The 19,953-nt window shown below is 55.2% G+C and overlaps 1 protein-coding gene across 3 annotated transcripts; it reads left to right on the top strand.

Moving 5' to 3' along the window:
* The first annotated feature begins 7 nt into the window (after window positions 1-7).
* TFCP2 (transcription factor CP2) lies at window positions 8-19,657 on the top strand. Of its 3 annotated transcripts, none has more exons than XM_009288142.2 (15): window positions 8-302; window positions 6,795-6,946; window positions 7,580-7,656; window positions 8,085-8,190; window positions 8,409-8,515; window positions 9,192-9,344; window positions 11,769-11,879; window positions 12,671-12,759; window positions 13,272-13,320; window positions 13,822-13,915; window positions 14,562-14,652; window positions 15,636-15,742; window positions 17,261-17,403; window positions 18,079-18,130; window positions 18,262-19,657. In XM_009288142.2, the coding sequence occupies exons 1-15, from the start codon at window positions 181-183 to the stop codon at window positions 18,297-18,299; spliced, it is 1,491 nt and encodes a 496-aa protein (XP_009286417.1). In that variant the 5' UTR covers window positions 8-180; the 3' UTR covers window positions 18,300-19,657. The 3 variants fall into 3 exon arrangements, with proteins under 3 accessions (XP_009286417.1, XP_009286416.1, XP_009286418.1); XM_009288141.2 differs by having other exon boundaries at window positions 13,272-13,350; XM_009288143.2 differs by lacking the exon at window positions 8-302 and adding an exon at window positions 2,617-2,778 and having other exon boundaries at window positions 13,272-13,350.
* The last annotated feature ends 296 nt before the right edge of the window (window positions 19,658-19,953 follow it).

Raw genomic sequence — 19,953 nt, 5'->3', positions numbered from 1 at the left:
CGGGCTCGGCGCCCCCAGGGGAAGCGGGGAGCGCAGCTGAGCCCCCTCGGGGAACGAGCCTACCTCTCCGCCGAGAGGGGTGACGCGCCGGGGCACCCGCTGAGGAGCCCCCCGCTGCCCTCCCCCACGGGGGACGCCGTCCCCTCGCCCGGGGCTTGCGCCCCGTGCCTGTGGGTGAGGATGGCCTGGGCTCTGAAGCTGCCGCTGGCGGACGAGGTGATCGAGTCAGGGCTGGTGCAGGACTTCGACGCCAGCCTGTCGGGCATCGGCCAGGAGCTGGGCGCTGGGGCCTACAGCATGAGGGAGGTGGGCTGCTCCAGCCACCTTAAAGGGTCCATCCTGCACCTGGGAGAGGGGCTGGTCGCCCTGGGGAGCTTGGGGTGGGCTGAGGAGCCCCAAAATGCACCTAGAGACGGGGGACCGAGCTGCTCGCCGGTGCGTTTGGCGGCCGCGGTGTCACACCAAGGGACGGTTCAGGAGGGAGCCGGGCGCTCGGCTCCGGCCACCAACCCTGGGAGCTGGTGGCGGCCGCTTGAAGTTGGGATGGAGTCACAGTTGCAAAGAGCCCGTTGGCCGCTCAGGGCTTTGGGGGCTCGCTGGGCAGCCGTTTGGGAGAATGGATGCGCTCGAGGGCGTGGGGCTGCACAGCCCCTGCGCCGCTCTTGGTCTTTGGCCTCCTGATGTCCTCAAACTGCAGCTAAATCACCCAGCGTTGGTCCCACGCTTCTCCTCCGCTTGCTGGTTAGAAGAGCCCGTGGCCGGTCGCTTTGGCTTTATGCAGCGTACGGCAATCGCCCCAGGAGCAGTACATTGTCCTAATTAATTACCCTCCCGGAGGAACACCGGCATGGTTTTTGGGGGGTCAGACTAGCTCTGTCCTTCTGACTCTGAGCTAAACCAGGAGCAAAGGAGAGGAGCAGGACCCCCACGGGGTCAAACGCCCTGCGCATGAGTGCAGCGATCGGGACCTCATAGCGTCGGATGCTCAAACTGTATTGCACAAGTACGTGGCCCGTGCTCTGGAGATGGGTCCCAGCTTGCTTCGCCGCTCTGCCCTCCCGATCCCAGCTCTGGCGTCCAGTCACTCAGCCGAGCCTCCGTGCCGCAGCGAGGCCAAAGCGCTGCATCGTGCTCGCCATTCGAGACCCGGTAACGCCTCGTTTCTGGCTGCCTGAGTTAGAACGGGGAAGCGCAGCCCGTGGATGAGGGGTTGGACTGGACGGGGTCTGCCGAGTCGGCCCGCGAGCGGCCACGCGCTTCCCCGCTGCCATCCTTGATTAATGAGCTCCATCGTGGGCCGGTGCAGATCCAGTGCCATCTGCGAGAGAGCTGCCTTGGTGTAATTTGGGGTGAGAGCTTTATTAGTTCAAACGCGACTGCTGTTCCGCTTGCTTTCATCCTGGGATCCCTATCGGCTGGAAGCGAGGAGGGAGGACGAGATGGATCCCTCCCCGCAGACCCGAGGCAGGAGCCGGGCGCGCAGGCGGGCGGCGAAGGAAGCTCTGGAGGTCGGGGTTGAGGTTAAGCCATCCAGGAGGAGGCTGCCACAGGAGGACGCCTTGACGCAAGACTGGGGCTTTCTGAGGGGACTGCAGCTGGAAACGGTGAAAGTCAGAATTAAAAATGACCCGCCGGGTGACTGCTTACAGTAAAACAGGTTGGAAAGCAACTTCCAGCCCGCTGGCCTTTTCCAGGGGAAGTGGAGGAGCAGCTCTTCTCATCCAGCCTCATCTCTCCTTTCTTCCAGGGACGAGGAGAGCCAGCACCTTCCCAAAGTTACCCCGACCGCCGTTAGGGTCTGTCACAACCTTTGGCGTTTGTTTAATTGGAACGCTCAGAAAAACCGAACCCTGGGTGACAAAGTCCCAAAGGCTGCGAGCTCGGAGGGAGCACGTCCCTCTCCTTTCCCGGCAACAGCAACACCGAGTGCTGCGACCAGCAGCTTTTCGGAGGAGGGATTCCTCCTTCATTACCTTCGATGGGGAGGGAGGGAATGAGTTTCCAATTTAATCTGTGCAGGGGAGGTCCAGCTTTGCTTTGGGGGGGGGGAGGTTGTGAAGCTTCGAAGCTCCTTTTCCTCCCCTTTCCCCTCCCTTTTGGTGAGGGGTCCCGTGCACAAACGCTCCCCTCTCAGAGAGGGCAAGCAAAGGTGTCGTGGATCATGTTTACGTATAGACTTGCCTCCGCCAAGCTAAAACCCATCGGCCGTGCATCGAAAGTTTTAATTGCATGAGGAAATCTTCAGTTAACTTGCAGCTTTGAAGCGTTTACATCCTTTACCTGACCCAGCTGGGTGCCTGTTTTCAGCACCAGAGGTTTGAGGGGAGGTTTCCCGAGGCCACGGCTCTGCACGTCCCCGTGCCGTGCACCAACCTGGCTGCCAAGCTTCTCCACGCCGGTATTACCGGTGCAAAGGGGCTTTGAGCTCCGTGTTGGTGGCGCGGTGGCTGTGCCGCTGCTCTGAGCCCAACCTGCTGCCGAGCTGCGCTCTCTGCGGGGCTTGCTCAGCCGTCTGAAACCCGACTCTTTTTTCGGAGACTTTTCTTGACCTACGCTGCCCGTAAATAGAGCGTGTGCCCCCGTAGGTGAGCGCGCCGACCTTCCTGTCCTGACATCTGACATTTTCTCCCGTGTCGCAGGAAGGGGGGAAAGGTTTCGACAGGCACCTCGCGTTTTGAGAGTGTTTGTGGCTTTTCTGTGCTCGCCCCGTGGGGGTTTTCCGCTTTCATCCCTTCTCCCTATGGAAGAGGCACATTACTACCTTGGGAACGAGCGCTGGTAGGTGGTGGTAGATGATGAGGGCTGTCGCTTGGCTGGAAGCTTTTTCTCATTTGAGTTGCACGGTAGGATTGTGCTTTGCGTTTGTTAACGAACCTGGATTCTTGGTGTTACCGTTGTTCCCTGGAATTAGGTTTTTAGGAGAGCAGAGGTGGCTCTGGAGGTGATAATTGGGCATCGGCTGAATAATTCCATCCGCAGAGTTTTTCTGTAATTACTTTTTTCCCTCTTTCCCAGGAGATTCTCTCCCACCCCAGAACCAGGGGCCTGAAGTGAAGTGTCTTTCCCCAAAAGCATGTTAAATTGCACAGTGAAATACTCTTTTTTTTTTTTTTTAAAGGGAGGTGTGGCCCCGGGGGTTGCAGGAACTCCTCCAGGTGCCTTTGGAGCAGGCAGGACCACGCGTGGGTTTGTCTAAAGAAAAACTCGCCGATGGCTGCTCGGTTTGGCCACGCTGGGCATCGCAGGGAGGTCTCAGGGGGCTGCTCGTGGGGTGTCGGTACCTGAAGGACTCGCAGCTTCCCGGCTCTCCCCAAACAACCCACAAAATGACTGCTCTTGAACTTGGTGGGCCACGGCAGGGTGGCAAAATAACAAAGTGCTTTCTGTGTCGCCGTGAATCGCCTTGCAGGTCGCAGCCGTAGTGTTTTGCTGCCGTTTGCAGGTGGCTGAGGTGGTCCTTCCCCTGGAGATGCCGCGAAGACGTCAGGCCCAGGTGCTGCCGAGCTTTCCCTTGCTGTTTTATAACCATGTTGTCTCTGTAAATATTTAATTCTTTTCTTGCGCCCTGCAATGTGTAAAGCTGACCCTATTACCTGGGCCCTATAGCACAGACACGTAACGGCGTCTGCACGGCCGGAGGTCCCAGCCGAGGGGCTCTTAGCAAAACCCATGGCCGTTGCGATGGTGAAGGATCGCTCCCCGCAGGCAGGGGTGTCGCAGCGATGCTCTACCAACACGTCCGCACACGCAGGGTTGCACCAAAAGCAGCTCTGCTTCCCCAATAGCTGCTTGCAAAAGCAAACCGTCATTTGCTTGATGATTATTCCCGATTAATTGGGTTGGACTCTTGTTCCAGAAATACAGGGATGCAGCTCCCCTAAGTTTTTTTTTTTCCCCCTTCTGCAGCTTGCAATAAAAAGTGGGTTTCAGGTCGTGGTTATGTGGGGTCTTAGCGAACGCAAATCTAGAGGCTGGACTTGGGGAGGTTTTGCAGGGATGGCTCTGCCGTTCCTCTTGGCAGGCGTCCGAGCGGTGTTAGTGGCCGTGTGGAGCTTCTGGAGCCCTGCAAAGCAGCTTGTGGTATTACAGCAGACCGCTGTGCTGCGTAATGGGGATCCAGCATCGCGTGAGAGCTCCGCGTGCACGGGAAAAGTGAGTGAAAAAGCCGGGATGACAGCAATATGCTGGCTCACCGTGCTGGGAGAACACGGTTGAGCTTTTCCTCTTCCTCACCCAGACTCTTTTTGTGCGAGGCAAAGCAAAAACCGAGGTGTCCCGAGGCTGCAGAAGTAGGATTGAATCATTGCCGTGTCAAAGCCTACGAGGAAAACGAGCGCTCTTGTGTGCAGAAGAAGTGCGTCCTGCGTTCCTCCAGCTGCCGGGAGAATTTGTGCAGGGCGTAGCCTTTAAATTAATTTTCCCGTCTGTCTGGGCGCAGCAGGTTAGTGCTGGTTTTCCCCGTCCTCGCGCCTTCTTACAGGGATCAGGAACATCCGTGCTCCGTCCTGCCTTGGCAGCCTGCTCGGGCGAGAAATCCTTCTGCGGGAGGAAACGCCGTTCCTCTGCTAATGAGGGGGAGCTGCAGGGCAGTTCGTCCTCCGGGTTGTGTAATTTGCCTAATTGTGTACACGCGCCTTGATGGGTCGTCGATGCCGAGACCGGGGCATCCGCGTGGCTCTGTGTAATGTCTGATAAGTTGGGATTTGGGCGGGTAAGGGCTCTCCTGCTCGGGTTTGGGCAGCAGTGATAGGCGTTACTTGCACAGCGCTGGAGGAAGGGTGGATAACTGGTCTCTTGAGACCAAAGGGTTAAAGCCCTGTTAGGGTGGGAGCTGGTATTTGGCCAGGTAAGTCCAGTTTTAACTTGGGAAAGGTTTTTAATGTTTGACTAAAGGGAAAAAAAAAAAAAGCTGATTTAACTCCTCCTTCCTTGCATTCCCGTGAGCCCAAAGCCTGTAACGGGAGGGGCAGGCGACCTGACTCTTCATCAGGGCTTAGTGCTTCGCTGCTGCCCTTCAGCGGGACCCGAATAGCTCTGTCCCCATGCCGCGTTTCACCTGGGGGCGGTGGGATGGTGCTGGGTGGCCCCAGCAGCCGATCTGCAGCTCTGCGGTCCCATCCGCGCTCGAGCGCGTTTGCCCGGGCTCTGCTCGTGTGGATGAGTGGGAGGATGTTCTGGTTTATGCACTATGGAGTAATTGCTCTTGGCCATTGTTATGGCTCAAAACAACTGCTGAGAGTCAGCTTCTGAAACAATTTCAATTAAATACGTGTCTGTACGCTCAGGGGTATCGCTGATGGCTTTTAAAGTAACATTCAGCAAGTTCTTGTTGCCACGTGGCCTTTTGAGCGTGGAAAAGCATCCGAGTTTGCAGGAGAATGGAGACGGCGAGCTTTTTGCGTAGTTGCAATGACCTGGAGACATCCTTCTCCCGGGAAGAGTTGGTAGCACGGGGCTTGAACACCCTCGCTTTTCCCAGCCAGCACCGAGAGCGGCGTGACAGCATCCAGAGGACGAAGAGCCCAAGCTCGTGCCAGCTGGAGCAGCTCCGTGCCGCTCTGTGGCACAGTGTGGAGCTCCCGTATAACTCATCTCGTATAACCTGATGGCCAGGAAGGTGCTCGGGCTGGTTAATGGTTTGTGGCGAAGCTATCCTGATGGCTCTCCAGGGCAGTTCCTCCTGTCGTTAAGTGCAGGCTGGGCAGGAGTTAAATGCAGGCCTTCGGCAAGAGGCAGACCTGTAAGGTATAAAAGAGGTGCCTGCAGTTGTCTCAGAAACCTGGGTCTGGTCTCTCCCACGTCCCGTGGCGTGGGGACCCACGGCGTGGGCTGTGTCACCAGTGACACGCAGTATCTTCTGACCCCCGTGGGCATCCCAAGCTCTTGGTTTGGGTCAGGGCTGGCTGGTTGTGTGGTGCCCAGCACAAAGGGCTCTTGGGTCTGGGGGCTTGTCGATGAAAGCTTTGGGAAAAGCTGGGGGTCTTCCTCCCGCTGCCTCTGTGCCAGAAGGGCTCTTTCCGCGCGGGAGCCTGCAGGATTTGCTCCACCGAGATGCTTGTGTGCGTCATGCAGCAGTTGCGGCTGCGGGAGGGAGGGTTTGGAGCTCTGACTCTGCGTCCCCCCCTTCCGATGTGCCCCGTGGTCTCTGCCTCCACTTTAGCTGACACCCCTGCTCACTGGGGCGGTGGGGGGCTTTTATAAGCACGGAGGAGGCGATGGCAAAAAAATTGGCGACCTTGACCTGAGCAAGACTTCAAATTCCTGCCAAGCCTCTCCTGGAGGGCAAACAAGCCCCTGGCCGCCCTGCTTGGACCAGGGGAAAGGGTTAGGGGCCAGTTTGCTGGCGGAGGTGAGCAGGCCAGTACCACGAGGAAGAGGATGGGCGTTTATCGGCGCGACACGGATGTCGTTCTGCAGGCGTCTGTCTTGTGCATCAGTGCAGAGCTGCTGCAAAATGGCGCAGGAGTCGCGCTGCCGGAGGAGCTGGGCTCCAGTCTGAAACACAAACTCTGTTGTCTCTTAGCTTCGAAGCAAGAAATGTGTGGGTTTTGGGAGGGTAGGGAGGCTAACTTGAAAAAAGCTTTAGCAAGAGCAGGTGTCAGGTCCTCTTCTCAGACTACTCGGTCTGCTTTAATGCTCCTTTGCAGTTCTGCAGAGAGATGTCAGGGTATGTGGGGTTTTTTTTTAACTAAAAAAAGCTCAAAGCTCTTCCAGGAGGAGGAACTAAATACCAAATGCATCATCCCTCTGTAGCCAGAGCTGAAATGAATCTGTCTTGACAAATCTCTTTGCAGCGACGTCCTTGCCCTGCCTATCTTCAAGCAGGAAGAATCGAGTTTGCCTCCTGAAAACGAGAACAAAATTCTGCCTTTCCAGTACGTGCTGTGTGCCGCCACTTCCCCTGCCGTCAAGCTCCATGACGAAACGCTCACCTATCTCAACCAAGGTGAGAGAAGCCCCGTGTCCTGCGCAGGCCGTGCACGCCTCGTGTAAACACCCTGAAAAAGAAAATTCTGCCTTTGGAAATTCCCCCTTGGGAACAGAAAGTGCCTTGATAGTAAACCCCAGGTTGCTCCTGTTTGGAAGCACCACCTCCTTCGCCTTGCTGCCTGCCCTCTGCTTACGGCGGTGAATCGCCTGTAGGATTTAACCTAATTAAAATCTGCGCGGTGTAAGGTGGTTAACTGACGTATCCGTGCCGGGGTGCTCTGCAGCGGGTGTGTTTTACAGGTTCAAGCTGTACCTGCTGCTTTCAAGTAGAACTGGAAGATCAGGGTTGGCGACCAAAGCCAGATGAAGCTTGTGTAATCGATTTCTTCCCTGTTCTTGGTCTTGGGGTAATAAGGGTAATTCCTGGAAAGTACTGCTGCAGGAAGGGGGAGGATTATCTGTTCCTGGAGAGGGGTGTTAGAGCTGTGGCTCTAATGGCTCGTGCTCCTATGACCCCCCACTAAAACATGGCCGGAAGATCAAGTGGCGTGTCTGGTGTGGCAGAAGATGTCAAAGCGCCAGAGGAGGGGCGGCAGCCAAGGTCCATCCCCAGACTAACCACCAGGTGCCCTTGTCTTCTTTCCCTCAGGGCAGTCCTATGAAATCCGGATGCTGGACAACAGGAAAATTGGGGAGTTGCCAGAGATAAATGGGAAACTGGTAAAGGTAAGCGGAGAGCACGGGGACGCATGTCCAGCTGGAGCCGTCCCCTGCCGTAGGGAGCAGCGAGCGAGGTCTTGTCCTGCGTTCCTGCAGCGGCCTCCGTGACAGCGTGTGTGGGATAGGTCTGGCTTGGCTGGGGGTTTATTTTCCCTTTCCCCTTCTCCCACCCTGTTGAGACCAGCCTGGCTGGTGGTGCCCAACCAGTCTCCTGGGGTCAAGCCAAGAGGCGATTGCCGATTGCTTAGCGTTCGGGAAGGATAAGCTGCCGCCTTCATGCTTCCGTCCCAAAGGTCCTTCTGGGCTTTCTTTGTCTCCTCCGTGAAGCCTTCAGGCCCCTCAGCTCCCCTCTGAGAGTGGGAAATGCCTCGCAGCTTGAAGACTGTCGGGTTTCCTGGGGCAGCCCCAGGCACTGACTGTTTCTTCCCCTCTAGAGCATATTCCGGGTGGTGTTTCATGACCGGCGGCTGCAGTACACAGAGCATCAGCAGCTGGAGGGCTGGCGGTGGAACAGGCCTGGGGACAGGATACTGGACATAGGTGAGTCCCCGTGGCAGCACCTTGGCTGGGGCTGGAGGAGATGTGGGTGCCTGAAGTGCCTCCGGCCGGGCTCCCGGTCCCTTGACTTTAAGGGACAAAACGCTGTCACGATTCTGCACTTTGAGAGACGTGGTTGGTTCTTCCATATGTTCCCTGAGAATCTCTTCCTTCTCCTTCTACTACAAACCGCAGCTTGTTCTCCGTATGTGCCCCTACAGATATCCCAATGTCCGTGGGCATCATTGACCCTAGAGCAAACCCAACCCAGCTCAATACAGTGGAGTTTCTATGGGATCCTTCAAAGAGGACTTCTGTGTTTATCCAGGTAAAAGAGGAGAAGTGGGGAAACTCCTGTTGCGGGGGCCTAGGGGAAAAAAATAAAAGTTTTCCAAGGGGGAGAGAGGTGCTTTTTTGGCTCAGAGCTCTGAAATAGCAGCCAGATGCTACAGTGGTAGAAGGATGTCAACCGCAATACACCCTACCTCCTGCCTCAAGCAACGCAAGAGAGCAGCAGTTCATGCGCTAGCAAGGCACAGGCACAGCTGACCACCAATAAGTTGTTTTACACATTTTTGTGGTGGCTTTAGGTCCCGCTGGTTTCGTGATTTGGGTCTCCATCTTGCTTAGATGCTTTTGCACATCTCGCCAGCTGCCTAAAATACCTCTTGAAGTCTGGCCCTCCCGCCTAGAATAAACAGGCTGCAGCGCGTGGAGGCTGGTGCAGCTGAACTCTCTGCCCTGCTGATCTGGGGCTTGCCTGTAACATGGAGAGGTTGCAAAACTCGTTGGAAGAATGTGACTCCACCTCTGCTGTGGCATCCCCTTAACTCCTTAACGCTGGGGGTACTCGGTGTGGTCCCATCCCAGCTCTGTATTTCGCCCTTCTCACCGGCTTGCCCTTCACGCGAGCGCTGTCCTGGCTCCCACGAGGGGAATGGGAAGTTTGTGGTCAGTCAAACACGGCAGAATTACTAACCGCAGGATGCCTTGCCTTCCCCCAGGTTCACTGTATCAGCACGGAGTTCACCATGCGGAAGCATGGAGGAGAGAAGGGGGTACCTTTTCGGGTCCAGATAGACACGTTTAAGGAGAACGAGAACGGGGAGTACACAGAGCACCTGCACTCTGCCAGCTGCCAGATCAAGGTCTTCAAGGTACCTCGGCCCGTTGGTGTCCTTTCCCCGCTAGGAAACAAACTGGGAGTCAGTCCCAGTTCACGCTGCAGCCCCAGTGAATGTCACGGGTGCAGGACGGTGGCCAAGCTTGCCTGCAGAAGGGCCTCTTGGTCCTTCTGGTCTTGCGTTGCCGTTCTCTCCCTGGTTCCTCTCTGTCGATCGAGTCTGGATGCCGTCGAGGCTACAAAACCAGTAAGCCAAGAACAACGTACAGGGAGAACGTGGGTTGTGTTGCCTCTGACTGAAACCTCCCACGTTTAGTCCTGAGTCTTATCAGCTTGGGAGATCCTCCGAGGAGCTTTGGCGTCTGTCTAAACTCCTTGCTTTATTATTACCTGCATCTGATGGTCGGTCTGCATCTGATGGTCCGTCTGGATCCGGCCTCTCCAGCGGCGCAGGCGTCTGGTGCGAATCGTTTGCAGAAACCCAAAGCCACGACCTGGCGGTGGCAGCCACGGCAGCACCATGGCGTGGGTGGCTGAGAAGGGTCGTGCACGCAGCAGCGCCCAGGTGTCGTGCCGCAGGGGCGGCTGTGCAGGGAATAAGTGGGGGCATGCCGTGCCCACGCTGTCTGGCACGCTGAGGTTGCCTCCGTTACCCCGTCCTCCCTGTAACACCACGTGAAATCTTGGCCGTGGCTCCCCTGTTCTTCTCCCTCCAGGGGCACTTGGCACACAGCGGGGTCGGTTGCCCGGCCGGGCGCCTGTGCTCTTTGCAGTCCTGCCATGAAGTTGCTGTGGGATATCGGGCAGCATGACCCGCTGCTGTTGACTTGGCATCTTTCCCCTTCTCTCTCTTCTCTTTTGCCTATTTGGATTATAACGTTTCGAAGGCAGGGGTGTGATTTGTTAGGGCTTGTTTGAGCTCTGGCTGGTATCTCGATGCGAATAGCCTAAGCGGATGGCTGCGGAGTTGGGAGTTAAGGGATAAAGCTGGTCGCAAACGAGCACCCGGAGGACTGAGACTACGAGGCATCTGGCGCTGTGTTTCTACTGAGCTTCAGCTCTGCGTGCCAGGGGATGGGGTGGATTTTTTTGGCTCTGATGACCTTGAACCAGGAAAACCCAAAGCAGTGAAGCTGTGGCTTCAGGCACAGTCTCCCTGCAGAGGATGGTCTCAGATGGTCTCGGCCTTCTCTCCTGCTCATTTGACGCAGCCGCTCTCCTGGGGTCGGGGCCGCTGTTTGGGCAGCAGGCTCAACACCGTGTGTGTGTTTCCCTGTGCCTGTGTGAGACCTGTTCGCCGCAGGCTGTCCTTCATCTGTGGGTTAATGTGATTCGGGCTCCTGCCCTGCTCTTTCCTTTCTCCCCTCTGCCCCTCAAAGCTGGGAGCGTTTCAGTGCTTTCGAAATAGCCACTGAGGGCCCCTTACCCACGCTCGTCGGTGCCTGGAGCACAGATCCTTTCTAGCCTCCGGAGAAGCACGCTGACCATGGGATGATAAGAGCAACCATTAGATTTTCACGGCAGGAACTGGCTAGTCAAGCCACAGCTAAGCAGCACCTCCTCGCCCAGCTCGGAGCATGGTGGTAGTTTGTTCAGGTCTCAGTTTTGCTGTCCAGAGGAAAAGAAATTTGGAGCTTGGGAGAGCGGGAAGGCTGTGGTGCCCGGCTGTATTTGCAGTCCTAAAACTTTCCCACCGGTGCCATGGATGCCGCTCACCCTCTCGGGAGGCGTCCGCATGTTGGCAGGCAGCTGTGTTGGTCCACCGAGGCCAAATTCCTTTTGCTTGCGAGTGCAGGCAGAGGAGCCAAGGCAGAGCCTGTGCGCAGCCAAGTTTTAAGGGAATTTCTTTAGGGTTCTGCCGAGGGGAGCACCGGGATAGCTTTGGTGGTTATCTCGGCACTCTCTTCCTTGCTGTTTTCCCCAGAGCCTTCAGCATTCGATAAAGGCAGCAAGTAAAATCATCTTAATCTTGCATACGAGAAAGCGCACGGTTTTTCAAGGTCGTGGCAAAGGCAAGGACATAATTGAGCTCTCTCATGTTCTGGTGCAGTTTGTGCCACTGAAATGCTGCCTCTCAAAGTGGTTGATGAAGGTGCAGAAGACGCAGCTCAGATATGTGACACCAGAAACCGGCCTTTGTCCCCCTAGAGGCAACGTATGCTGTCGGGAGAAGTTTCTTCTGAAAAACATTTCCCCTCCTCGTTCAGATGTTCTGGGCCCCATTTTAGGGGCGTGGGTAGATCAGGATACTGGGGTTGTTAGAGAAGTAATGCTGTCACCGTAGTTAATTCTCTGTGCAGATAGTCCCAGCCCTCTTCCTTTTCCCTCTGCAAAGCAACAAGGGGGTGAGTAGAAGGATGAGTCACCTTTTCTGCTTCTTGCATTTCTTGCACATCTATCCAGCTGTCTGCTGCCGCCCTTCCATGCTGCTGTTCTAACAGGAATATCTCCTTTCCAGCCCAAAGGAGCTGATCGGAAGCAGAAGACGGACAGGGAAAAGATGGAGAAGCGGACGCCTCATGAGAAAGAGAAATACCAGCCTTCCTACGAAACTACGATACTCACAGAGGTGGGGTGTTCTTTCCTGCAGCGGCTGGCGTCGTTGTTTTAACGAAACCTGGCTTACCTCACTCGCAGGTGGCAAGGAACTGGCTGTTCTGCTTTGAAACGTTTGGCCAAGTTGTTAATAGCTGAAGACAAAAGCAAGATAAATTTTGTAGGCAGAGGAGGTGTTTCTTACTAGACCTGAAAAAGGACCCTTGTGCCTGGAAACATGATGGTTTTTTCCTCACTGTAATAGATCATCTAATAAAAGATTTTTACCTCTCCCTGCAAGCTTTGTTTTGCCCATGTGGCAACTGGCCCCTGGGGTGGTGAGCTGGCAGAAAACCCCGTTGTTTCCTCCTTGTGCTAGTGGAAAGTGTCGGTCTGTTAAAATGTGATCATCTGAGGGGTCGGTGCTGAACAGCCCCGAGGAGGGAGCCCTTGTCCTGCCCCGGGTGAATTTGGGGACGCTTGTCAGTGCCCGATTCAGGCTCGAGCCACTGTGGGGCTTGCTGCACGGAGGTGCCTAGGCTGGCAGGCACCGTGTGTGTCAGCCCAGTGCCAGAGCGATGGTTTAGATCCCAGATCTCACCGCGTTGGAATTTTGTGACTTTTGAGATTAAGAATCACTAAATCTGAGCTTTGTGACCATCTGCAGTGGATTGCCGTGGCTTCTTTTAATCCCCTACTTTATTCTTTAATTCTGTTTCGTAGTCGGTTGTTGGTCAGCAGATAGCTGTTAACCTGTGCTGACCAGAGCAGATGTGCACGCTTGTTCAAAGCAATCCTGTGACCCTTCTGGGTTTTCCTTTCTAGTGTTCTCCCTGGCCAGAGATAACGTACGTCAATAACGCGCCATCCCCTGGCTTCAACAGTTCCCACAGCAGTTTTTCCATTGGCGAAGGGTAAGTCCGGAGGAGAGGCTGGCTGGCTCTCGATTTCTGCCTTGCACGAGAGATTGATGTGTCTGAGCTGGCGGTGACCGCTAGCGAAAGGAAGGGCCTGGTTCCAAGGTGTACAGGGGGTGGAAGCAGCCTAAGAGGCCGTGTCAGTGGGGGAAAAGCGAATTAAAGCTCTTGAAGCTGAGCGCCATTAACCTCTCCCGGCTGCAGCAGAGCTCGGCTCTTGCACCAGAAGCCTGTGTGCATTTGAGCAGCGGTTTAGCTTCCAGCCTGCTTCGCTCTGTCTTTCCCCATCATGTTAATACTCCCACGCAAGCCGTTCATTCTTGCAAAGTATCGCGCTGCAACAGTGATGGTGTTGCCGCAGCCACGTAGCCGTCTATCCCTGGGTTTCGGTGGTCTTGGTTATGGGACTTGGAGGGTGGTGGTTGCTGCCTGCCGGGATCCCGTGCCGGAAGGGGAAGAGCGGCGCTAACCTCGTGTTCTGCTCTGTCTGGCTCTCTTCCCCAACCTAGCAATGGCTCTCCAAACCATCAGCCCGAGCCACCCCCTCCGATCGCAGATGTAAGTCACACCTCAGAGCTTATGCTTGTGGTAAGGATGGTGCACAGGTCAGAAAACGGGATTTTGGGATGGAGCGGGGGTGGGTTCGAGGGTGGCTGTAGTTTGCTGGGGAAGAAACTGCTCTAGTTTAACATCTTTGGGGAGTTATAACTTCTTTTTGACTCCTAGTTGGAAAAAGAGGTCACAGGGTGAAAAATGTCCAGTACAGCGATGCGGAGCTGTGAGCAAGCTTTTTGTAGTTCGCTGTGACCTTTACTTATTGCCTTGATCTTCACTGTGCTTTCCCCTTTGTTTCCTTCCTCTTTCTCTGTCCCTCTGAAGCCTTTTAAATCAAAACCTGTCCAGGCTGCAGCCTTGATTGTGCGCGTGCTGCGAGCCTGGCTCACTAGGGTCTCGATTTAAGACTGTGATTATAAACACTGACTGAGCTGTGTTCATTCCTCAGTGGAAATGCTTCCCCGTCACCTCTGAGGCCGTGACCCTTCTTTTCCTACGTTGCAGAACCTCTTGCCCACCAGCACACCCCAGGAGGCCCAGCAGTGGCTGCACCGAAACCGCTTCTCCACTTTTTCTCGGCTTTTCAGAAACTTCTCAGGTAAGTTACGGCGTCCCCTCCGTGTCTGCCCCTTCTCTGTGCTGAGTCGCTCTGCCTCCTCTTGCTCCTGAGGCCATCTCCATGTTACCGTTGCACATACAAATGTTTTTGAAAATCTCGTCTTTTTTGTAACACAATAAAACGTGGCTCCCTGAAAGCTGTGTTCTTCATTTCTCACCTTGCTCTCAACTGGCAAAATAGTGGGGACTGGGGTGGTTTCTCTTCCAAGAGCTCACAGCACCCTCCGATCTTAAAACAAGCTGAGAAATGCTGATCTGAGGGAAAGCACTGTGTGTAAAGAAATGCTTCGCATTTATTTTCCTCTCCTTCCCTGGTGATACGGCCTCCGTTATCCAGGGTCGCCGAGGCGCTGGATAGCCGGCTGTAAATGATAATGCGGGACACAGGGTTGTGCCGAAACACGCTCTTGCAAAACCAGTCTGGAAAAAAATCTTGCGAGTGTCCTTCTGGGGGAAGCAGGGGGAGGTTGTTAGCAGAAGGCAAAAGCAATTTGGGAACGGGGTGAGCTCTGCGAGCGGGAGGAGGGGAAGCTGGCACAGCTGCGGTGCCCAGAGCCCCCCCCTCATCCTGGACACTTTGGGCTGGATTGTGTGACTTTCTCTCCTTTTGATTTTTAAAACTGTAGGTGCAGACTTACTGAAGCTGACCAGAGAAGACGTTATCCAGATCTGTGGCCCTGCAGATGGCATCAGGCTCTTCAACGCGTTAAAAGGACGGTATGTTGTTTGCTTAAAAGCCGATTGTGGATGGTAGGTAAATTGTGTTTGTTTTAGCCTGTTTGCTTGGCTCTTGCTATTAGAGAGAACAGAGTTTCATTAACCTTCCTGAACCTCTTTCAGTCAAATTTGATAACTTAGCCAGCAGGGTAACCACTCCGGAGACAATTTAGGGAAGAAAATCCATGTGGGAGAGAAGCGTTAGAAATTATCCTACTCTTTGAGTGTCAGAGAATCCAGCCACAAGCCAGAAAGTCCTGCAGATACAGTACTTGTTTCCTCTGTCCTCTGAACCACCTCTCAGTGGAGTTACCTTCCCAGAAAGGGAATATTCCTTTGCGCCTTTCCCCGAAGAAGCAGGGACTGGTGTTTCACTGACCTCCTGTCTGAGCTGGAGCATTTCAGAAGGTGCCGCTGCAGCCGGCCAGAGAGGCACAGGGCACAGGGTGGGCTGTATTTGGGAGGGAAGGTCTGGGGAGGCATTGGTGCGGGTTTCTGATATGCGGCTGCAAGAGCTGCGCGGGTGGGAAGCGTTCCAGGGGGTTAATGTACTGCCTCCGATGGCTGGGGAGATAGCGGGGAAACGCAGTCGCGCTGCGCTGGGGAGAAGGGCAGGAAGGACGGGAGACGCTGCCGGCTTTTGCACTGCAAAATGAGACTCTGAACGAGAAGGAGCGTGCGTGTTACCAGCAGAGCTCGGTGTGGACCACGGCCGCTCTGTCCTCGGGAGCGGACCGTCCGAGTTAGCTGCTCGGTAGCCAGCTGGCACCATGTCCCCATGCCGACTTCGTCCCCTTCTCACAAAAACCTTTGCTGCATCAGCAAGGTGGGGACGACCACGATGGTTTTGCTTCAAGATGAGTTTGTCGATCTCCTCTTTTCCTTCTGAGGATACTGGGGAGGGAAGAGCGCTGGCAAAGTGTCGGGAGCTAGAGGCGTCCTTGAGCAAATCCGATGGTGCTCACTCACTGTTCTGTCCATAGGATGGTGCGGCCCAGACTGACCATCTACGTGTGTCAGGAGTCCCAGCAGCTGAGGGACCTCCAGCAGAAACACGAGGACGGGGACACAGTAACCAGTACTTTTTTTGGTAAGGGCTTTGAAGCCTGACTGGGGGCACGTGGGCTTGGGTTGCTGCCGACAGGGCGAGGAGGGAAAAATAACAGCCGGGGGGTTCAGCAAACCAAAATGCAGCGGGGGCTGTTGCCAGCCCTGCTGCTGCCGCCCACAGGCGCTCAGCACCAGCTGCCTCTGATCCCCTCGTCCCCACACCACGCTGCCCTGTGGGTTTTGGGCTGGCGAAAGGCCCCTCTCGCAGCCAGGGCTGCTTGTGTTAGCAGAGCCCACTGAACCCGCACAGCAGCTCAAAGAGGGTCTGTGGCTTTTCCTTTCAGCTGCTGCGCCTCGCGTTGGCTGCTGTCTCTTATCTCTTCACTGCAAGGAGGCAGCGAGCTCACGTGCGAGCTCACCTGCAACCTAACGCAGGCTCTGTACACAAACCGACGGGTTGTGCGCGCTCTCCTTTGGTAAGGGTGCCAAAAGATCACGGTGAACCCTTTTTACTTGCCCTGGTCCTACCCAGCTGATTGTTCTCCTTGCCCGCCAAACGGGTGGCTGCAGAATCTGACTGTCGGCATGTTGCCTGCTCTGAGCTGACAAATGATAGCTCCTGCGAGAATCCAGCATTGCTCAGACAACAATGAGTGACCTACATTTGTGGAGCAGCCAGGCGCCGGTTTATCCACCTCCGTGGTTGGAGCGGCGAGCGCAAAAGCAAACAGCTCGTCGTTTCCTTGCTCTGCTCCAATTCAGATCCTCTCGCTTCGCCCCAGGACCTGCCCTTGTGGGAGTGGGGGGACTGGGGGGGGCTCTGGGGAGGTGCTAGGGCGGTGTTTCCATCCTGCTGGGATTGAAAACCACCAGGAATGGTACGAAACGCTGCTGGTCAAAATAGAAGCTTTTTGGGGCAAGGACTGCATAAATACCGAGCAAGCATTGCAGGACATTGATGATGGCCAGGTTACTGTGGAGCTGAGGCTCATGTAGCTCCGGGCATGCTGCAGCCGTGCAGCAAGAGCAGACACCAGAGACACGCTACATGTAGATTTAGCAGCTTGGGCTTGGAAAGATGGTAGCTGTGTGAGTCGGGCGCAGCAGAGCGGGTGTTTAACCTGCTGAAAACTTTTTGGGGCAAGGACTGCATAAATACCGAGCAAGCATTGCAGGACATTGATGATGGCCAGGTTACTGTGGAGCTGAGGCTCATGTAGCTCCGGGCATGCTGCAGCCGTGCAGCAAGAGCAGACACCAGAGACACGCTACATGTAGATTTAGCAGCTTGGGCTTGGAAAGATGGTAGCTGTGTGAGTCGGGCGCAGCAGAGCGGGTGTTTAACCTGCTGAAAAGCAACTCTGGATAGATAGGCTGTGCGCAGTCCCTCCCCAACGGGGCTGTGATGTTCCTGGGCAGAGAGCAGCCTGTTCACGGCACGCCTCTAAGCATCCGCTCCCTGGGTTAGCGTGCATGGCGTTAGCTGAAGTGCCTCCGCTTCAGTGTAGACATCAAAGCTGCGCTTGGCGTCTAGCTATAACAGTTCTTCTCCTCGCAGTGTACCACGCTATTTATCTGGAGGAACTGACGGCGGTGGAACTGACAGAAAAGCTGGCCCAGCTCTTCAGCATCTCTTCCCAACAGATCAGCCAGATTTACAAGCAAGGTCCGACGGGGATACACGTGCTGATCAGCGATGAGGTAACAGCCTCTGGGTGCTCCTTATTTTCGACCTCTTGCGCTGGGTTGCTTCAGCTGGTTCGTGTCTGATTGTGCTCTGAGCTCCGCTGTGGAGGTTGCGCAGGACCCCGGGGAACGGGTCCCCTGGGCAGGTTTTCAGGAAGGGCCCTGCTCAGTCGCCTCCCGTTTCCAAAGGGTCGGAGTTAATCGTTGAAGCCTGTAGAGCCACGGATGTTGGCGCCTGGGGACGCTGCTCTGCTGCCGGGGGCACCTCACTTAAACCCGTGGGGTTTATCAGGCGTGAACAGCTCTCCCTGAGCTAGTCCAGGTTGCGTGCACGCCCTCCTTCATGCTTGGGTTTCTTCTAGCTTTGCTATAAAAACAGGGAGGGGAATTGCTGTGGGAGCACTTTGCTTTCAGACCTGCATCCCAGAATCCGATGGTTTCTCTCTCGGCTTGCTGGTTCGGACGTTCAGTTCTGGAGAGCTGGAGGAAGGAATAAATATTTATGGCTGGTGCCTTTCCTACCTCCCAGAGCACTAAGCTCCTGCCTGAGCAGCTTCTAGCCCTTTGGTACTCTAAATCTGTGCCCATCGCTGAACGGCAGAACACAAAGCCTTCACTTAGGGCTGTGAAGCACTTCTGCTGTGGTTAAATACAGCCTCAGACTAAGCTGGCTTTCGTGGCTTCTTTCAGATGATACAGAACTTCCAAGACGAATCCTGTTTCGTTCTGGACACCATGAAAGGTGCGTAAATGCCCGGGCTGCGTCTTCTATTTCCCTTCCTTACTTCTTGGGGAGCTCTTGTGTCAGATCTGCTCAACCCAGCGGATTCCTTTGCTGTTGCAGGTGGCTCATGAGCTTTGCTTCTTTTGCAGCTGAAACCAATGATAGCTACCACATCATCTTAAAATAGGAGGGGACGGGATGAGGAACACCCGTGATCCTCTCGTCGCACACGAAGACCCTTCACTTCCAGCACAAGGACACGAGCAGAGATCTGGAAACTCCTGGGCACCCTCTGGAAAGACCCCGAGCTGTTGGTTACTCGGCTGTCTTTCTTGCAGGGGACCTCCTTGCTCTGACGGCATCTAAACGGCCGTTGATGGTAACGTGCTGCTTAATTGCTGGAGCTCTGAGGCTTGAAGTTACCAGGTCGCACTCTTGTGTAGCTCTCGGTAGAAATTTGCCATTGGGACTTAAGACCTGCGTGAGGGCTTTTTCTGTGGCAGGTGTGCTCTGCTCTTCTGAGAGGCATCAGCTCCCATGACACTCACAGACTGGCAAGACAACATGAATTAAACTGGCCCAACAAAGCCAGCTGGCCCTCGGGCACGTGCTGAGCTGAGCAGGTCTCAAATACGCTGCGTACTGTGCTGATGGAGTGGTAGGCTAGGGCTGGGAGGGATTTTCTTAAAAGATTTTGTTAAGCTTTCATTTAATATTACGACGCGTCTGTTAGACAAAGGTGGTGACTTCGTTTTTCTCCTCTCCACCCACCCCGAAAATGGCGTTGGCTGTGTTTGTGTGCGGGTGTGGTGCCATCCTTCCCTTGCGAGTGTAAGGTCGTCAGGAACTTTATAGACAGATTTAGTTGTATAAAGCCGGAGCAAAACGTGGAGTAAAGCGGAGTTGGATAAAGAAACAGCTAACTAGCTTGGTCTGTGGGATTCTTTTCTGCATGTTTTAGGGAGAAAAAAAGACTTGGCTATCTCTGCTGAAAATTTGGAGCCATGTCTACCCGCTGCTTCGTTTTCTGCCCCTGCGTCCCCCTGCCCGGCCTCCATCGCTGCCCCGGCGTTGGTGTAGCCCTGCGCGCACTAAGGAGGAGGTGGACAGCAAGTTCAAAGGGTTATTGAAAGCCCTTGGACTTGATGGCGACAAAAGTGCTTCTGTGCAGGTTTCCAGGACAGCAGTGAAGTCTCTGGGGTGAAGGATTTGCTCTGCCGTGCAGGTGGTGGATCCTGTTCCCCGTCCGTAGGATCCCTCGGTAGAGACTGAGATGCCCGGGGTGACGCCTGCCTCTGACCATCAGCACTACCCGAGGGCGTTTAGAGCCAAAAAATAGGGGAAAAATACAATGTAAAGCAGGGCTCTTATTTTTAAATAAGGCTGCAGTGAGATCCCAGCCCCAGGCAGGTGATGTAGGTCTGGGGAGGGCCCGTGGGGTGAGTGAAGGCACTGGTGGGTGCGACAATCACGACGGCCACGTCCCTGCTGCTAAAATACCAGCTGCTCTTCTGTGTTTGTAAGCCATAAACGATTCTGTTCCTATCTTCCTCGGCCAGCTGTCGTCTTCTTGGAGGTACGATCAAGATACCTAGCACACATTAGCGCTGGTTCAGTCCTGGCCAAACTCTTCCCATCCTTCGCTTGTGCTGGCCGAGCTCCCGCGGCCGCTGCTTGTGACTTCATCCTGGCGCAAAGGACCCTGTAGCGTCCCCGTCTCCCTTCCCCATCGCGCGTGACGCACGCACTCGCTCTGGCGCCAAAGGCAGGACATAGGTCAGCAGCTCCCCAAAACCGTTGTTCAGGACTGCGGTGGCTCCCCCTCACCCCCAAAATTGCCT

Source organism: Aptenodytes forsteri, unplaced genomic scaffold (assembly GCF_000699145.1).
Source record: "Aptenodytes forsteri isolate BGI_AS27 unplaced genomic scaffold, ASM69914v1 Scaffold441, whole genome shotgun sequence".
Taxonomy (NCBI): Eukaryota; Metazoa; Chordata; class Aves; order Sphenisciformes; family Spheniscidae; genus Aptenodytes; species Aptenodytes forsteri.
Note: the sequence above shows the minus strand (reverse complement) of the source record. Positions and strands in the feature narration are given on the sequence as shown.

Coding starts and splice junctions, on each gene's coding strand:
- TFCP2 (XM_009288141.2), top strand. CDS start 181: ATGGCCTGGGCTCTGAAGCTGCCGCTGGCGGACGAGGTGATCGAGTCA. Junction 11,880..12,670: donor AAACTACGATACTCACAGAG/GTGGGGTGTTCT, acceptor TTTCCTTTCTAG/TGTTCTCCCTGGCCAGAGAT. Junction 18,131..18,261: donor CGTTCTGGACACCATGAAAG/GTGCGTAAATGC, acceptor CTTCTTTTGCAG/CTGAAACCAATGATAGCTAC.